The sequence below is a fragment of the Vulpes lagopus genome, chromosome 23 (genome assembly GCF_018345385.1).
Source record: "Vulpes lagopus strain Blue_001 chromosome 23, ASM1834538v1, whole genome shotgun sequence".
Lineage (NCBI taxonomy): Eukaryota > Metazoa > Chordata > Mammalia > Carnivora > Canidae > Vulpes > Vulpes lagopus.
In genome coordinates, this window is record NC_054846.1 from 17794130 (window position 1) to 17806601 (window position 12472).

The 12472-nt window shown below is 43.5% G+C and overlaps 1 protein-coding gene across 3 annotated transcripts in view; it reads left to right on the forward strand.

Moving 5' to 3' along the window:
• NR3C2 (nuclear receptor subfamily 3 group C member 2) overlaps positions 1-12472 on the forward strand; it is a 330212-nt gene that overhangs the window by 261404 nt on the left and 56336 nt on the right. For all 3 annotated transcript variants that reach the window (XM_041738024.1, XM_041738025.1, XM_041738026.1), the window contains exons 5-6: positions 578-904; positions 2424-2568. In XM_041738024.1, coding sequence (XP_041593958.1) covers positions 578-904; positions 2424-2568 — 472 coding nt within the window. The remainder of the gene's footprint in view (positions 1-577; positions 905-2423; positions 2569-12472) is intronic.

A 12472-nucleotide genomic window follows, 5' to 3' on the forward strand; every position in this document is an offset into this window, starting at 1 on the left:
CGTGTGTTGTTTGTTCATATCAAAAACAGAGAGTGAGGCGGATTTTTAAAGATTTTATCTGCGTGTCCTGGTGTCACTTGCGCCTGATCCTTTTGTAGCATCAGTTCCTGCGCATGTACTTGTCCTGCAGTTGGAAATCCCCTGGATGTTTAATGCATTCCCTGTTGTTGCCTTTGCTCTGAGGTCGATCGCTGCCCCGAGAACTCAGCGGAAATGGACAAATCAGTTTGTCCAGGGGGGCCGTGCATGGGGAGCAGCCCGGTCTCCGGGTCTCCGGGTCTCCGTCCGCGGTCCGCGCTCTGCAGCCGCAGCTGCGGGTGCAGGAGCAGCCGGGCCGGCGGTGCCGAGGGCCGGGCGGGAGGGGCGGGGGGGCGGGGGGCGGGCGTTCCCGGCTCCTCGGGGATCTCCCGCGGCGTCTGTGAAGTGGCGGCTCCTGCCTCCGGACTCCCTCTCCCCGGCGACAGGCTCGTGGCCTCTGGCCCGCTGCCCCGCCACGGGCTCGGAGGTCGCCGCAGCGGTCACGGGGTCAGGGGGCCGCGCTCCCCGGCCCAACCCTCCCGTCTGTGACTCCCCACAGCCCGCAAGTCCAAGAAGCTGGGCAAGCTCAAGGGCGCGCACGAGGAGCCGCCGCCCGCGCCGCCGCAGAGCCCCGAGGAGGCCGCGCCGTACCTCGCGCCCGCGCAGGAGCCGCCCGTCCCCGCCGCGCTGGTGCCGCAGCTCGCCGCCGTGTCCCGCGCGCTCGCGCCCTCCCCGGTCACCATCCTGGAGAGCATCGAGCCCGAGGTCGTGTACGCGGGCTACGACGGCTCCAAGCCCGACACGGCCGAGAACCTCCTCTCCACGCTGAACCGCCTGGCGGGCAAGCAGATGATCCAGGTGGTCAAGTGGGCAAAGGTACTTCCAGGTAGGACGCCCCGCCCCGCCCCCGGCGCCCCGCCCCGCCCCCGGCGCCCCGCCCCGCCCCCCGGCGCCCCCGGCGCCCCCTGCAGCCAGCGCCCCCTGCAGGCCCCGCACCACATTCTTTGTCCCATCGCTACCCAAGCAAGGGCGCGCGTGTGGGGAAGCTCGTCCCTCCGGAGATGCTAGGGCTGGGGGCCCCGCGGGAATACTCCCTTCTTGTGCGGAGGGTTGACAGGGGACATCTCAGACCCAAACTACTAGCAAGGCGAACGGCGCCCTGTTTGCGGGGGCACGAGCCCGGGTAGCAGCGGCCTGCAAACCTGGGCCGGGGCAGGCGCCAAGGACACCACGACCTAGCAAGTAAGGTGCAGGAGACCCTGCAAGCCTGCTCTTTCTGAAGATAGCGTCGTTACCTCCAGCACCCTTTAAGCTGTCCCTGGAAGTTCCTACTCTAGTCATTTTTTTATGCTTTAGAATTTTATCAACAAGGCCCCTGTTAATCTACAGAAACATCCCTAGGGATGGGCAGCCCAATGTCCCAGTCCATTAGTCAGAGCGGTTTCTTGGATTACGGTCAGCCGGGGCCCTAAGACAGAACACTGGGGAAGGCCCCTTTGCTGGCTTCTTTGAAGACGAGCTTGCCCAGGTGAACCCTACAAGCGAAGAACACCGCGGTGCCCCTGGGGACACAGGGGATGAGAAGAGGAACAAAAGAAGGGCTAACTTGGGCCCAGACAGGAAGACTGCGGGAGAGGGGAGGACGGGTGCCAAGGACGCTTATTCGGCTTCACAATTTTGTTGGAGTCCAGTATTAGCCCAGAAGAAAGGAAACAAGGAATAATACTTTTTCAACCACCGCAAATTCATGAAAATCAAGACCTTCCACATTATGGCAGATATGCAGGAGTTGACAATGAGTTATTAAAATATTCTTTATTTAACGTTATTGTGAGTGGGATGAAGCAAGTTTTATAGGTTGATATGAATTATTTCAGTCTAACCAAGGGTTGTAAACTGTAGATAGTCTAAAAACTTTATACTCTAGACAGATATGTTAAAAAGAAAGATTCAGGGTGGTTGATAACAAAAACAAAATCAAAGTCTTACCTGAATAATTAATGCCCCATCCACACACACACACAAACATAAAGAAATAATAATAATAATAATAAAAAAAAACAGGAGTTTGACCTCAATTTCAGACAAGTTGGATTCAGGACAAATAAGTATTGTATAAGACAAGAATGACACTTTATAACACAAAAAGTAAAATCCACGATGAAACTGCCCGAACTCCCTGTTTTTATTTGTCCTGGCAGTTCACCCTCATTGAAAATTTAGGGTGAATTTAAAATGGTAAGTTGAACAGGGCCATGCCCACAGTGGGTGCTCCTTAAATGACTGTTGAATTAATTTGAGTCTCTTAGAGACAGGTGACTGTTTGGGGTTGCCTTAAGAAGCTTCTTCCTGGAATGTACTTAAATGCTAAGTGTATTTCTGTGATTAATTGTTCTGTTCCTCAGGATTTCGAAACTTGCCTCTTGAGGACCAAATTACCCTAATCCAGTATTCTTGGATGTGTCTATCATCATTTGCCTTGAGCTGGAGATCGTACAAACATACAAACAGCCAATTTCTCTATTTTGCGCCAGACCTAGTCTTTAATGAGTAAGTACCTATTAATTAGCCTTCATAAAATAAACTGCAGAGTTATTGGTTAAGCTTTTTTAGGATTTCTAAACATAAATCATATGTATATTTGTGAAAGAATCCACTGACACTAGCATTTTAAGAGTAAAAAAATCCTATCATTTAAGAATTTAAAAATTACTTTTTACAGAATTATAATGCACATGTCTGAGTATATATAAATCAGTATATATGGATCTCACAGAATAGTATGTGGGAATTGTCCCAACAGAAAGATGATCCAGTTGGCTCTAAAAACTTGACTGGTACAAAGCCACGATTAATAGAAAACAGTCTCGTTTGGTATCTACTCCGGTTGAGAAGACTATCTAATTTCTAGGAAATGCGAATGCATGAAGTGCCAGTTTTTGCACGCTTTCATATAGTGGTTCTATTGTTAACAGTATACAGCTGCTCAGTGTGTTTTCATGACACTCATAATTACCCTTCTTTGCAATCATAAAAAAAAAAAAGCCAAAATGTTTCTCTGTAGTGAAACAACTTTGGTTTTATGATGCATTTTAAAAGATCAAAAGAACTGTAAGAGATGTTTCTTTGGCCATGAATTCCTTCCTATGTTAAGTTTACATTTCAGTACCATTTGCATTCCACATTAGCACATTTCATTTATGTTTATTTCCAGCAGTGCTTCTTTGTAATTGTGGGGTCAAGAAATACCTAAAATAAAAAAGGAACATTTGAATTATGATAGTAACCACAGCCATATTCTAACAGATGGCTCTCCCTAGATATGAAAATAGGGGTTTTCAAGTAAGGAAGGAAGCAGATAAGAAATAGATTGGTGATAAAAGAAAGAAAAGCAGTGCAGAAGGTTAAAAGTGGATCCATAGTGCCAAGATACCTAAATGGTACCATAGCAGTTTACCTACGCAGCCGGGTCACCCCAAAATGGTGTGCCACAAAGGCCACTTTATTCCAATGTAAATTAGAAACATCAGATGTTGGTTCTCAAGGTGACCCTTCTTTTGGCGAGTAGTCAGGAAGAATAATTCTACTGCATAATTTTTCACCAAAAGCACTAAATGAGGCCAAACAACTGACATGCCCACTTTCATTTACTTATTTTCCTCATTAATCGCTGATGTTATTAAGTAGTAAGCCTGTTTTCAAATCTGGTCTATAAACCAAAAGAAAAAACATTCCATCTTTTAAAAGTGTGGGTAAATAAAAATCTCTACTCCGTGCCATCCAGCATGTCTCCATTTGATTTGATTTGATATTTTTTTAAAGATTTTATTTATTTATTCATGAGAGACACACACACAGAGAGAGAGAGAGAGACAGGCAGAGACACAGGCAGAGGGAGAAGCAGGCTCCATGCAGGGAGCTCCCAGGACTCTGGGATCATGCCCTGGGCCAAAGGCAGACACTAAACCGCTAAGCCACCCAGGGGTCCCCCCTCCATCTGATTTTAACAGGAGATTTAAAAGATCAGTTCAATCTTGTTTAGTACATCTATTAACTTTTCCCCATAAAATACATATAACATAAAAATTTCCCTTTTTGGCCGTTTGTAAGTGTACAATTCAGTGGCGTAAATCGCATTCACATTGCTGTGCAACCATCACCACTGTCCATCTCCGGGACTTTTTCATCATTCCAGACAGAAACTTTGAACTCCTTAGTAACTCTACAGACTCCTCTCCTGCAAACATCTGATACCCCCTAGTCTATGACTTTGCCTATTCTAGGCAATTCATATGAGTAGAATCATGCAATATGAATCCTTTTGTGTTTGGCTTATTTCATTTAAGCATAATGTTTTCAAGGCTCATCCTTATTGTACCCTGTATCAGGATTTCATTTTATGGCTGAGTGATATTCTAATGTATGTACATAGGATCGATCCTCATTGTTTGCAGATTCTATTTTGTGAATTGACCTTCTGGCTGCATCTATCTCTAACCCCAGAGTCAATACTCACAGCACTTCCACAATTCTTCACAGATGTACCCAGAGCAGCAATGTATTTGCATCGCCCAGTGTGTACATTTCAGCTGAGACTCTCTGCTTTTTTGTTTCAGCTCTCATACTGTGAACAAGTGGCCTTTTCATGGCCTATTTAGTACCATGTTTTTTGCATTTTTGTGCTTTTTCTTGGTGATTTCACCATTTAAAATGACCTCTAAGCGTGGTTCTGATGTTCCTAAAGCAAGAAGTCTGATGTTCACCATTTAAAATGACCTCTAAACTTTCTGATGTTCCTAAAGCAAGAAGTCTGATGTTCCTTAGGGGAAAGAAATACAGGTCTTAGATAAGCTTCTTTTGGGCATGAGTTACATATTGTTGGCTGTAAGTTCAACGTTACTGAATCAGCTACACATCTATTAATAAGGTGCCCTTAAACAGAAATACACGTAAAATAGGATTATGTATAGATCAGTTGGTGGAAGTGACCAGTGGCTCTCCAGAACCTAACCCTGTATTTCCCTTAGGAAATCAGTATTCATGATTCAGTATTTGCTGCAACTTTATAAAATATAACTGCCTTATTTATTTTACCAAGTGAAAAGCATTTGTACATTAGTGTCTGCTTGAGTCCCTGCTTTCATTTCTTTTTGATATGTATCTAGGAGTGGAATCTCCGGAACATATTGTAATTCTTTGTTAAACTTTTGAGGAACATATTGTAATTCTGTGTTAAACTTTTGAGGAACCACCATACTGTTTTCCACACATAGTTGTACCATATTATGTTCCCACCAGCAATGTAAGGGACCTGATCCCAGGAATCTAAAAAAGTAAGGATAGTTACAAAAGTTCCAATTTCACCACATCGTTGCTAACACTTATTTTCTGTTTGGGGCTTTTTTTTTTTTTAAGATTTATTTCTACTTATTTGAGAGAGAGAGAGAGAGAGAGAGAACAAGAATGAGGGGAGGGATAGAGGGAGGGGGAGAGAGACAATCTCAAGCAGACACCCTGATGGGTACAGAGCCTACCATGAGCTCGATCCTAGCACCCTGAGATCTTGACCTGAACTGAAATCAAGAGTTGGACGCTTAACCAACTGAGCCACCCAGGTAACTAGCGGTACATAGAATGTTTGGGGATGGGATTTTTTTTGAGGGGGCCTGGGGTTTGAAATATATTTGATATAATTAAATAATGTCATTTATATATATTGTCATTTCTTTGTTTTGGTAAGAGTAATTAAGAGTAAGTCCATTAGCAAGGTTGATGATAATATATTTTATACATTTACTATACTGTACATTAAATCTGCAGAACCTTGTCTACTAGTTGCTAGTTTGTATCCTTAAAACAACATCTCCTCTATCCCCCTTCTTCCACCCCCTGGTAACCACTATTGTACTCAGCTTTTACAAGTCAGCCTTTTTTTAGATTCCACCTATAAGTGATATCTTACAGCATTTGTGTTTCTGTCTGACTTATCTTTTAGCAGTTGTGAAGTCCTATCTCATTGTGTTTTTGATTTGCATTATCCTAATGACTAATGATGTTGGGCCTCTGTTCATAAGTTTATTGGCCATTTGTAGATCTTCTTCAGAGAAGTATCTGTTCAAGTCCTTTGATCATTTTTAATTTGATGGTTTGTTTTTATGTTCGTGAGTTATAGGAGTTCTTTATATACTCTGGATATTAAACCCTTATCAGAGATGTGATTTGTATATTTTTCCCATTTTGTGGGTTGTCTATTCACTCTTGATAGTATCCCGTGAGGCATTTAAAATTAGCTTATAATTTTAGTGAAGTGCTGTTTATCTATTTTTTCCTTGTGTTGCCTGTGCTTTTGGTGTACTCTATTAATTTTTAATGGTAGACACATATCTATACACTTTCTGAAAAAGACAAAATTTTAAGAATCCTTTTAAAAATGAGATTTAGGGGAAAGCAGCTTATATTTGAAGTCTAAATTAATGTAATTGAAAGGTTTGAGAAATAAATAAGAAACCAAAAATAGAAAAGGCTGTATTACTTCATGTGCATTTGCCTGTTATAAAAAATACTGAGATAAAATGCAAACACAAAAATTGCTTTCTAATATTATAAATATAGTTCAATGTTATGATATTATATAATTATTAGAATGAAAATTTTGTCTCTCTTCTTAAAACATTGACCTTAGCCCCAACCTATAATTTTGTAGGTTTCTCTCAACTAGAAAGAATAGGGCAGAGCTTTATTTTTCAAAGTTGAGAAATGGGAGAACCTACTTCCAGAAAACATTTGGAAATAACATAAAGCCTTTTGATGACATCACACCAATGAGGAGAGCTTGATCAGTAGTAGCTCTATCACAGGATGCTATCACAGACCCTGTACTTTTTAGGGAAACTACTAAGTTAGGGAGGATGGCCTGCAACTAGACTCTGAACTCCTATGAGTGATTCATCCTGCGTTTATTCAAGGAATATTTACTAACTATTGTCAATGTTCTAAACAGTGCTTTTAGAACAGGGGGAAAATGTATGTGTAGTCCCTGTTTCATGGAACATATAATCAGGGAGACAAATACTGATCAGAGAATCCTAAAATTATTATTCTAAGTATTGAACGGGAAAAGTACTTTGGGGGCAGTTAATGGGAGGGACTGATCTAGTCAGGAAAGCTTCCCTGGTATTGATGAAACTAGTGTCAACCAGGTGGAAGGAGTACAGGAGGAGGGAAGTTGATCTAGGCTGAGGGCCCAGCATGTGCAAACCCAGTGACAAGGAAGGAACTCCATGCAGAACTGTACAGTGATGGGACACGGAGAGAAGTGCAAAGGTGTCAAAAGGCAAAATCGACAGGAATTATTGTGGTCAGATTCAGGTAGAGAATAGAGCAGAGGGAAAGTGGGTGCCTCAGATGACTTCCAGGCCTCTGCCTTAAATGCCAGGTAGGACTTGGGATGAGGGAATGAGGGTAGAGGACCAGAGTTTGAAAGGGAAGAGGAAGGGAGAGTGTGAGGCCAGTTTTAAACATAAGATTGAATTGCCTTTCAAATACCATTCAAGGAAAGATAATTAAATAAGCAGTTATACACATCTGAAGCTTAAAGAGAGGTCCTAGTGAAGGTATAAATTTTGAACTGATTTTTGAGGTGGTAGTTAAAGGACACAAGACAGGAGAGTGCTACATCACAGGTCCCAAGGAAAAAGAGGGCTTCCAGAAAGACAATACAGTACCGACATTAAACGCCGTGGGATCCCAGTGAGCAGTGAACTGGAAAACCGGAAGCACGCCTCACCACCAGCCTGCCAACACCTTGCACATTCTTATCTGTTGACCATGTCCCTGTACTTTCCTTCGGCCAGTGCCTGAACCTCCATACCCTTCTACCAGGTCAAGGAAGGGTTGGCATTTTGTGCAAGGGAATAACACATGCCATCCAGCTAGAGGTAGATCAGCTCTCATGGGATCCCCCCTGGATCTCCCACTAACCCTCCCCTGGCTCAGGCCCCCTCACCTGCACCCAGCTCTTTCTCCAGTGTCTGTAGCCCTCCTTTGTTTCCCCGACACCTCCTCATTGAAATCACGAGCTCTGTCTTCATCAGTTTTTAATTTCCAGCACCTGGCAAAGTAGGAACTCTATAAATATTTGCCGAATATACGAATTGTTGAACAAAGGAACCAAACAATCTATTAACTAGTCTGAAAGATGCTTTCTAAGTGATCACTGCTAATTATGAGGATGACATTTCTGATAAAGAAGTGTGATAGAGGATGCAATTTTCATACACGGAACCTTTGCTATATTTAAAACCGTGACCGAAACTTCCATAGTTGATCCTTTGGGTTTGCCTTCTCCTGTGAAACAGATCTGGAAGTTTCCAAAGATCTTATCCTTCCACTGTGTACTGGCTTTATTGGAGTTGGAGGAAAGGTGGGGAGCAGGTAATAAGTAAGGAAAACATTCTTTCCAATCTTTTTTTATTAAACATTGGGGTGAAGATATGAGTTAATACTTTAAATTAGCATAGAACTTTTCTTATTATAAATGTGAAACTTTTCAAATATGTATTAAATGATTAATTATTCAATTGTACCTTGAAACAGCTTATCGTATATTGCTACAGATCGCTGCAAGTATTCAAATTTCTTATCAATTCAGTACACATATTAAAACTCCCATTTAAGCCTGTAATGAAATTTCTTCCATTTTTTTTTTTTTAATTTCTGAAAGGCAGGTTCAGTGTTAACACTCTCTTTTTAAGTCTTGGCCAGTATTTTAGAATTAAAACTATTTTAATTCTCTTCTGTATTTTAAAGCATGCTTATGTTGTCTCAAGTGGTAACCCAACAAAAAATGTTTTTTGAATGACCTTTCATGGTCTTTGTAGTTCTGAACCTTGACTGATTGATTGATTGATTTTGGTTCAGAGACGGTAGGAGCAATAGTTTAAGTCTTGGTGTCACTTTCTGAGCCCCTCTGGGTGAGCGCTTGTGAGTGTGTCTGACCCAGACTCCTTAAGCTCCACTCCTCATGGTGGAAGGTGAGCCCTTCCCCCGCCCCACCCCGTGCCTGCCCTGCTACCATTGGCTGTGTGATGGCAGCACCAGGAGAGAAGTCTACACAGTTATTGGTCATTTCCTATTTCATGGAGTGCTACCTGTCCCTGCTGTGTCCCCAGTGAGGGATCACTGCTGCCAGAGGCCACTTGTCTTAGTGGGGGACCCTCCCTCGGCCACTCTACAAATAGGGCAGTGCCTGTAAGGACCCTCTGCACCTAAGGGCCTCAAGCTCTAGTAGGCCTGGCTCATCCTCAGGCTGTGTGTCCCAAGGCCGTGTCACTGTTGCTCTGGCCAGAATCAGGGTGTCCCCACGAAGGCCAGGAGGGGATGGAGTCAGAACCTGGCATGCCTCAACCTCCCTTCCCAAGGCCGCGTGCTTGCTATTCCTGAGCCACTAGAGGTGACTTCTGTGCCTGGACCCTCGCTGCAACAGGGTAAGAGCCAGTGACGGATGGGCGGTAGGAGTTCTGAGGAGAGGAGCCAAGGAAGTAGGCTGAGCCTGGGTCAGCTTCCCCTTCACTGGCTTCATTTACTTTTTCTCCTTTGTCCCCAACTGCTCTCCCCTCCTCAGTTCCCTCTCTGCAGCACTCAAACAGGGTTTCTTACTTCCCCTCTGCTCACTGGGACACTGTTCTGTGTAGTTTCAAGTATCTGGCCTCCACCCTTTCCTCCTTTCCCTCCTCCTCCTTCTGCTCCCCCTCCTTCCTTCCTCCCTCTCCATCTCCGTCCCTTTCTGTCTCTGTGTCTTACACACACACACACCTACACCTACCTCCTGTCTGAAAACCAGCAGCCTTCTGAGATTTCTTCTGTGTTTTTTTCTTCTGGGTCAGTATGAAGAGATAAGAAAGAACAACAACAAAAAAAATTGCCCGTTTGTGCCTTATCTTTCCATGAGACCCTATGGAAACCCAGGCCCTGTTCTACCAGCTGGAGGGCCACAGGCTGCAGCAGAATGGTGTGGCCATTCTGTGCATTGGACAGGAGCCAAGCTCGCCCTTTAGATGGTGCATCTGCTGCCCTGCTCCCCACGGTTCCCACCGCTGCCTGCTGTTTGCACCTGGCCCTCTTCTACCCCTTATGCCCCCAGACTGTGGAGTTTGACACTCCCGAATAAAGGAAAACAATGTCACAGGGTAGAAAATGGTCAGTCCTTGCCTGAAAGTAGCAGAAACATTACAGAATGGAATTACCTTTCTTTTGCACAGAGATGGAGTGTGGAAGACACCTTGCCCCCTGAGAGAGATGAGGTGGAGGGAGTTGCGGGGTGGGCGCAGTGAAACCTGAGGGGATTTTTATAAGCTACAAATGAGAACTAATCACTCCATCACATATAGGGGCAGAGGAAAGGTAGGTACAGAACTCAACACAAGAAGTATTTCTTCCCTTCTTTTTCCTCCTATTCTTTGAAAACATTGTTCTTCCCCTTAACCAACTAGCATAGTGATAAGTAGAGTCAGAGCAAAAAGTTACTTCCAGACATTTCCAGCAAAATAGTTGAGAGAAGTTCTTAAATAAATGAGTAACTTGGCTGTGGAGGATGCTTCTGGGTTACTGCTCACATTAAGGAAAGTTCTTGAAATGAGCATGCTAGGGTCGGGGGCTGCCCTTGGACCTGAGAAAGGTGAGAACCCTGAAGAGAGTAGTATTAAGACTAGAACTGTAGGTCGACTTTCTAACTCATTCCTCCACCTGTCTTCTTGTTCACCAAACCCTGCCTTTTCATTTTGAACTGTTCTTGGAAGAAGGAGATAAGTGGTATTTATTCAGTCCACTCATTCAACAAAATATTGAACACCTTTGATATACATGGCCCTGTTCTAGGACCTGGGAATACAACAGGGGAAAAATGGAGTTCACACTCCAGCGGCATGAGAACAGGAGAGCAGGAAAAGTGGAGGCAGGTGGTGAAGAAATCCCACCTGCTGTGTCTCCAAGGACTCTGGCACAGGGAACATACCATCATCCTTGCATACAGCCACGAAAAAGTGGTATTTAACACGATAAGGTGCAGGGATGCCTGGGTGGCTCTGCAGTTGAGCATCTGCTTTCGGCTCAGGGCGTGATCCTGGGGTCCCAGGATCAAGTCCCACATCGGGCTCCCTGCATAGAGCCTACTTCTCCCTCTGCCTGTGTCTCTGCCTCTCTCTGTGTGTCTCTCATGAATAAATAAATAAAATATTTAAAAAATAAAATAATAAGGTGCAGTGTGGATCCTCTCAGGGGATTTACTAGTGCCCTTGGTTAACCACATTGACGTCCTCGTGGTGCTTTGAAGGATCTAAGCTCATCCTTTTCTCAGACATTTTACACCTGCTATTTGCTTTGTGCAGGAGATGGTCCTTTCTCACCGCCTTGTCTCAGTTGAAACTAATCCTTATCCAGAAGCCTGACCACCAGATCTAGAGAGACCCCTCTGTTCAGTCCCTCCTCATTATATCACGTTTATTTTCTTTGCGGTGGGTCTCTTGCTGTCATAACATAGTCTCAGAGAGGGCAAAAACCTGGCTTGTTTTATCTTTGCATACCCAGCACCTAGAATACTGTCTGGCATTAGTAAGTGCTTGATGAACTAATTAATTTTAAAATGCTATTTTCGGCATTATTTCCTGCTGCTTCTCTGCATAAACTTTGTGCAAGTCAAATTAACCTTTCTCTTCCCTTAGCCCTATCTTTCCACTGCTGTGCCTTTGCTCCTGACATTTTCCTTTTCTCTCCCTCACCCAAACCAAAAGATGCCTCCTCTCTGGTGACTCCCATTACCTTCAAAATCAAGAGGAATTTTTTTGCCCCCAAAACTCTTTTTTCTATATCAATTATTTGCTGCTTTTTGTGTTTTATATATGTTTTCACTCCAGATATACAGTAAACTTTAGAGCACAGAAAGTATATACCTGAAAAAATTTTCCTTAATGTTTAGCAAAATGCTTTTTACATAATTGGTACTCAGTGGCTGTTTTTGGTCTGTTGATGAGTGCTCTTTCTAGTACAAGGGTCAGATGCAAGATTCCTGCCATGAGTTTGCTCAAAGTGCTTTTAGGGTATGGCATGTGACCTTAATGAAAAGGATTCATTTTTTTGTAGGGTTCTTTTAAATTTTAGTTCAGGAACATTGCTATATGTTAATATTTCTTACATATTGCTTCTTGTAGCATACTTGAGAAATTTCCTAAGTAGTTAATGAAGCTGGATAATTGCCAGTATAGTATGAAATTAAAACAAATAGAAGACTGCAAATGGAATGCACTGTTGTAGCTATATAGAACTATATAGAGATTGCACAGTTTTGGGGAGGGGTGGGTCTTGGGGGGTTTTTTGAGGGGTTTTTTTTTGTTGCTGTTGTTTTTGTTTTGTTTTTTATAACCAGTTCTCTGTTGAAGACACTGGCATTCTTTTTTTTTTT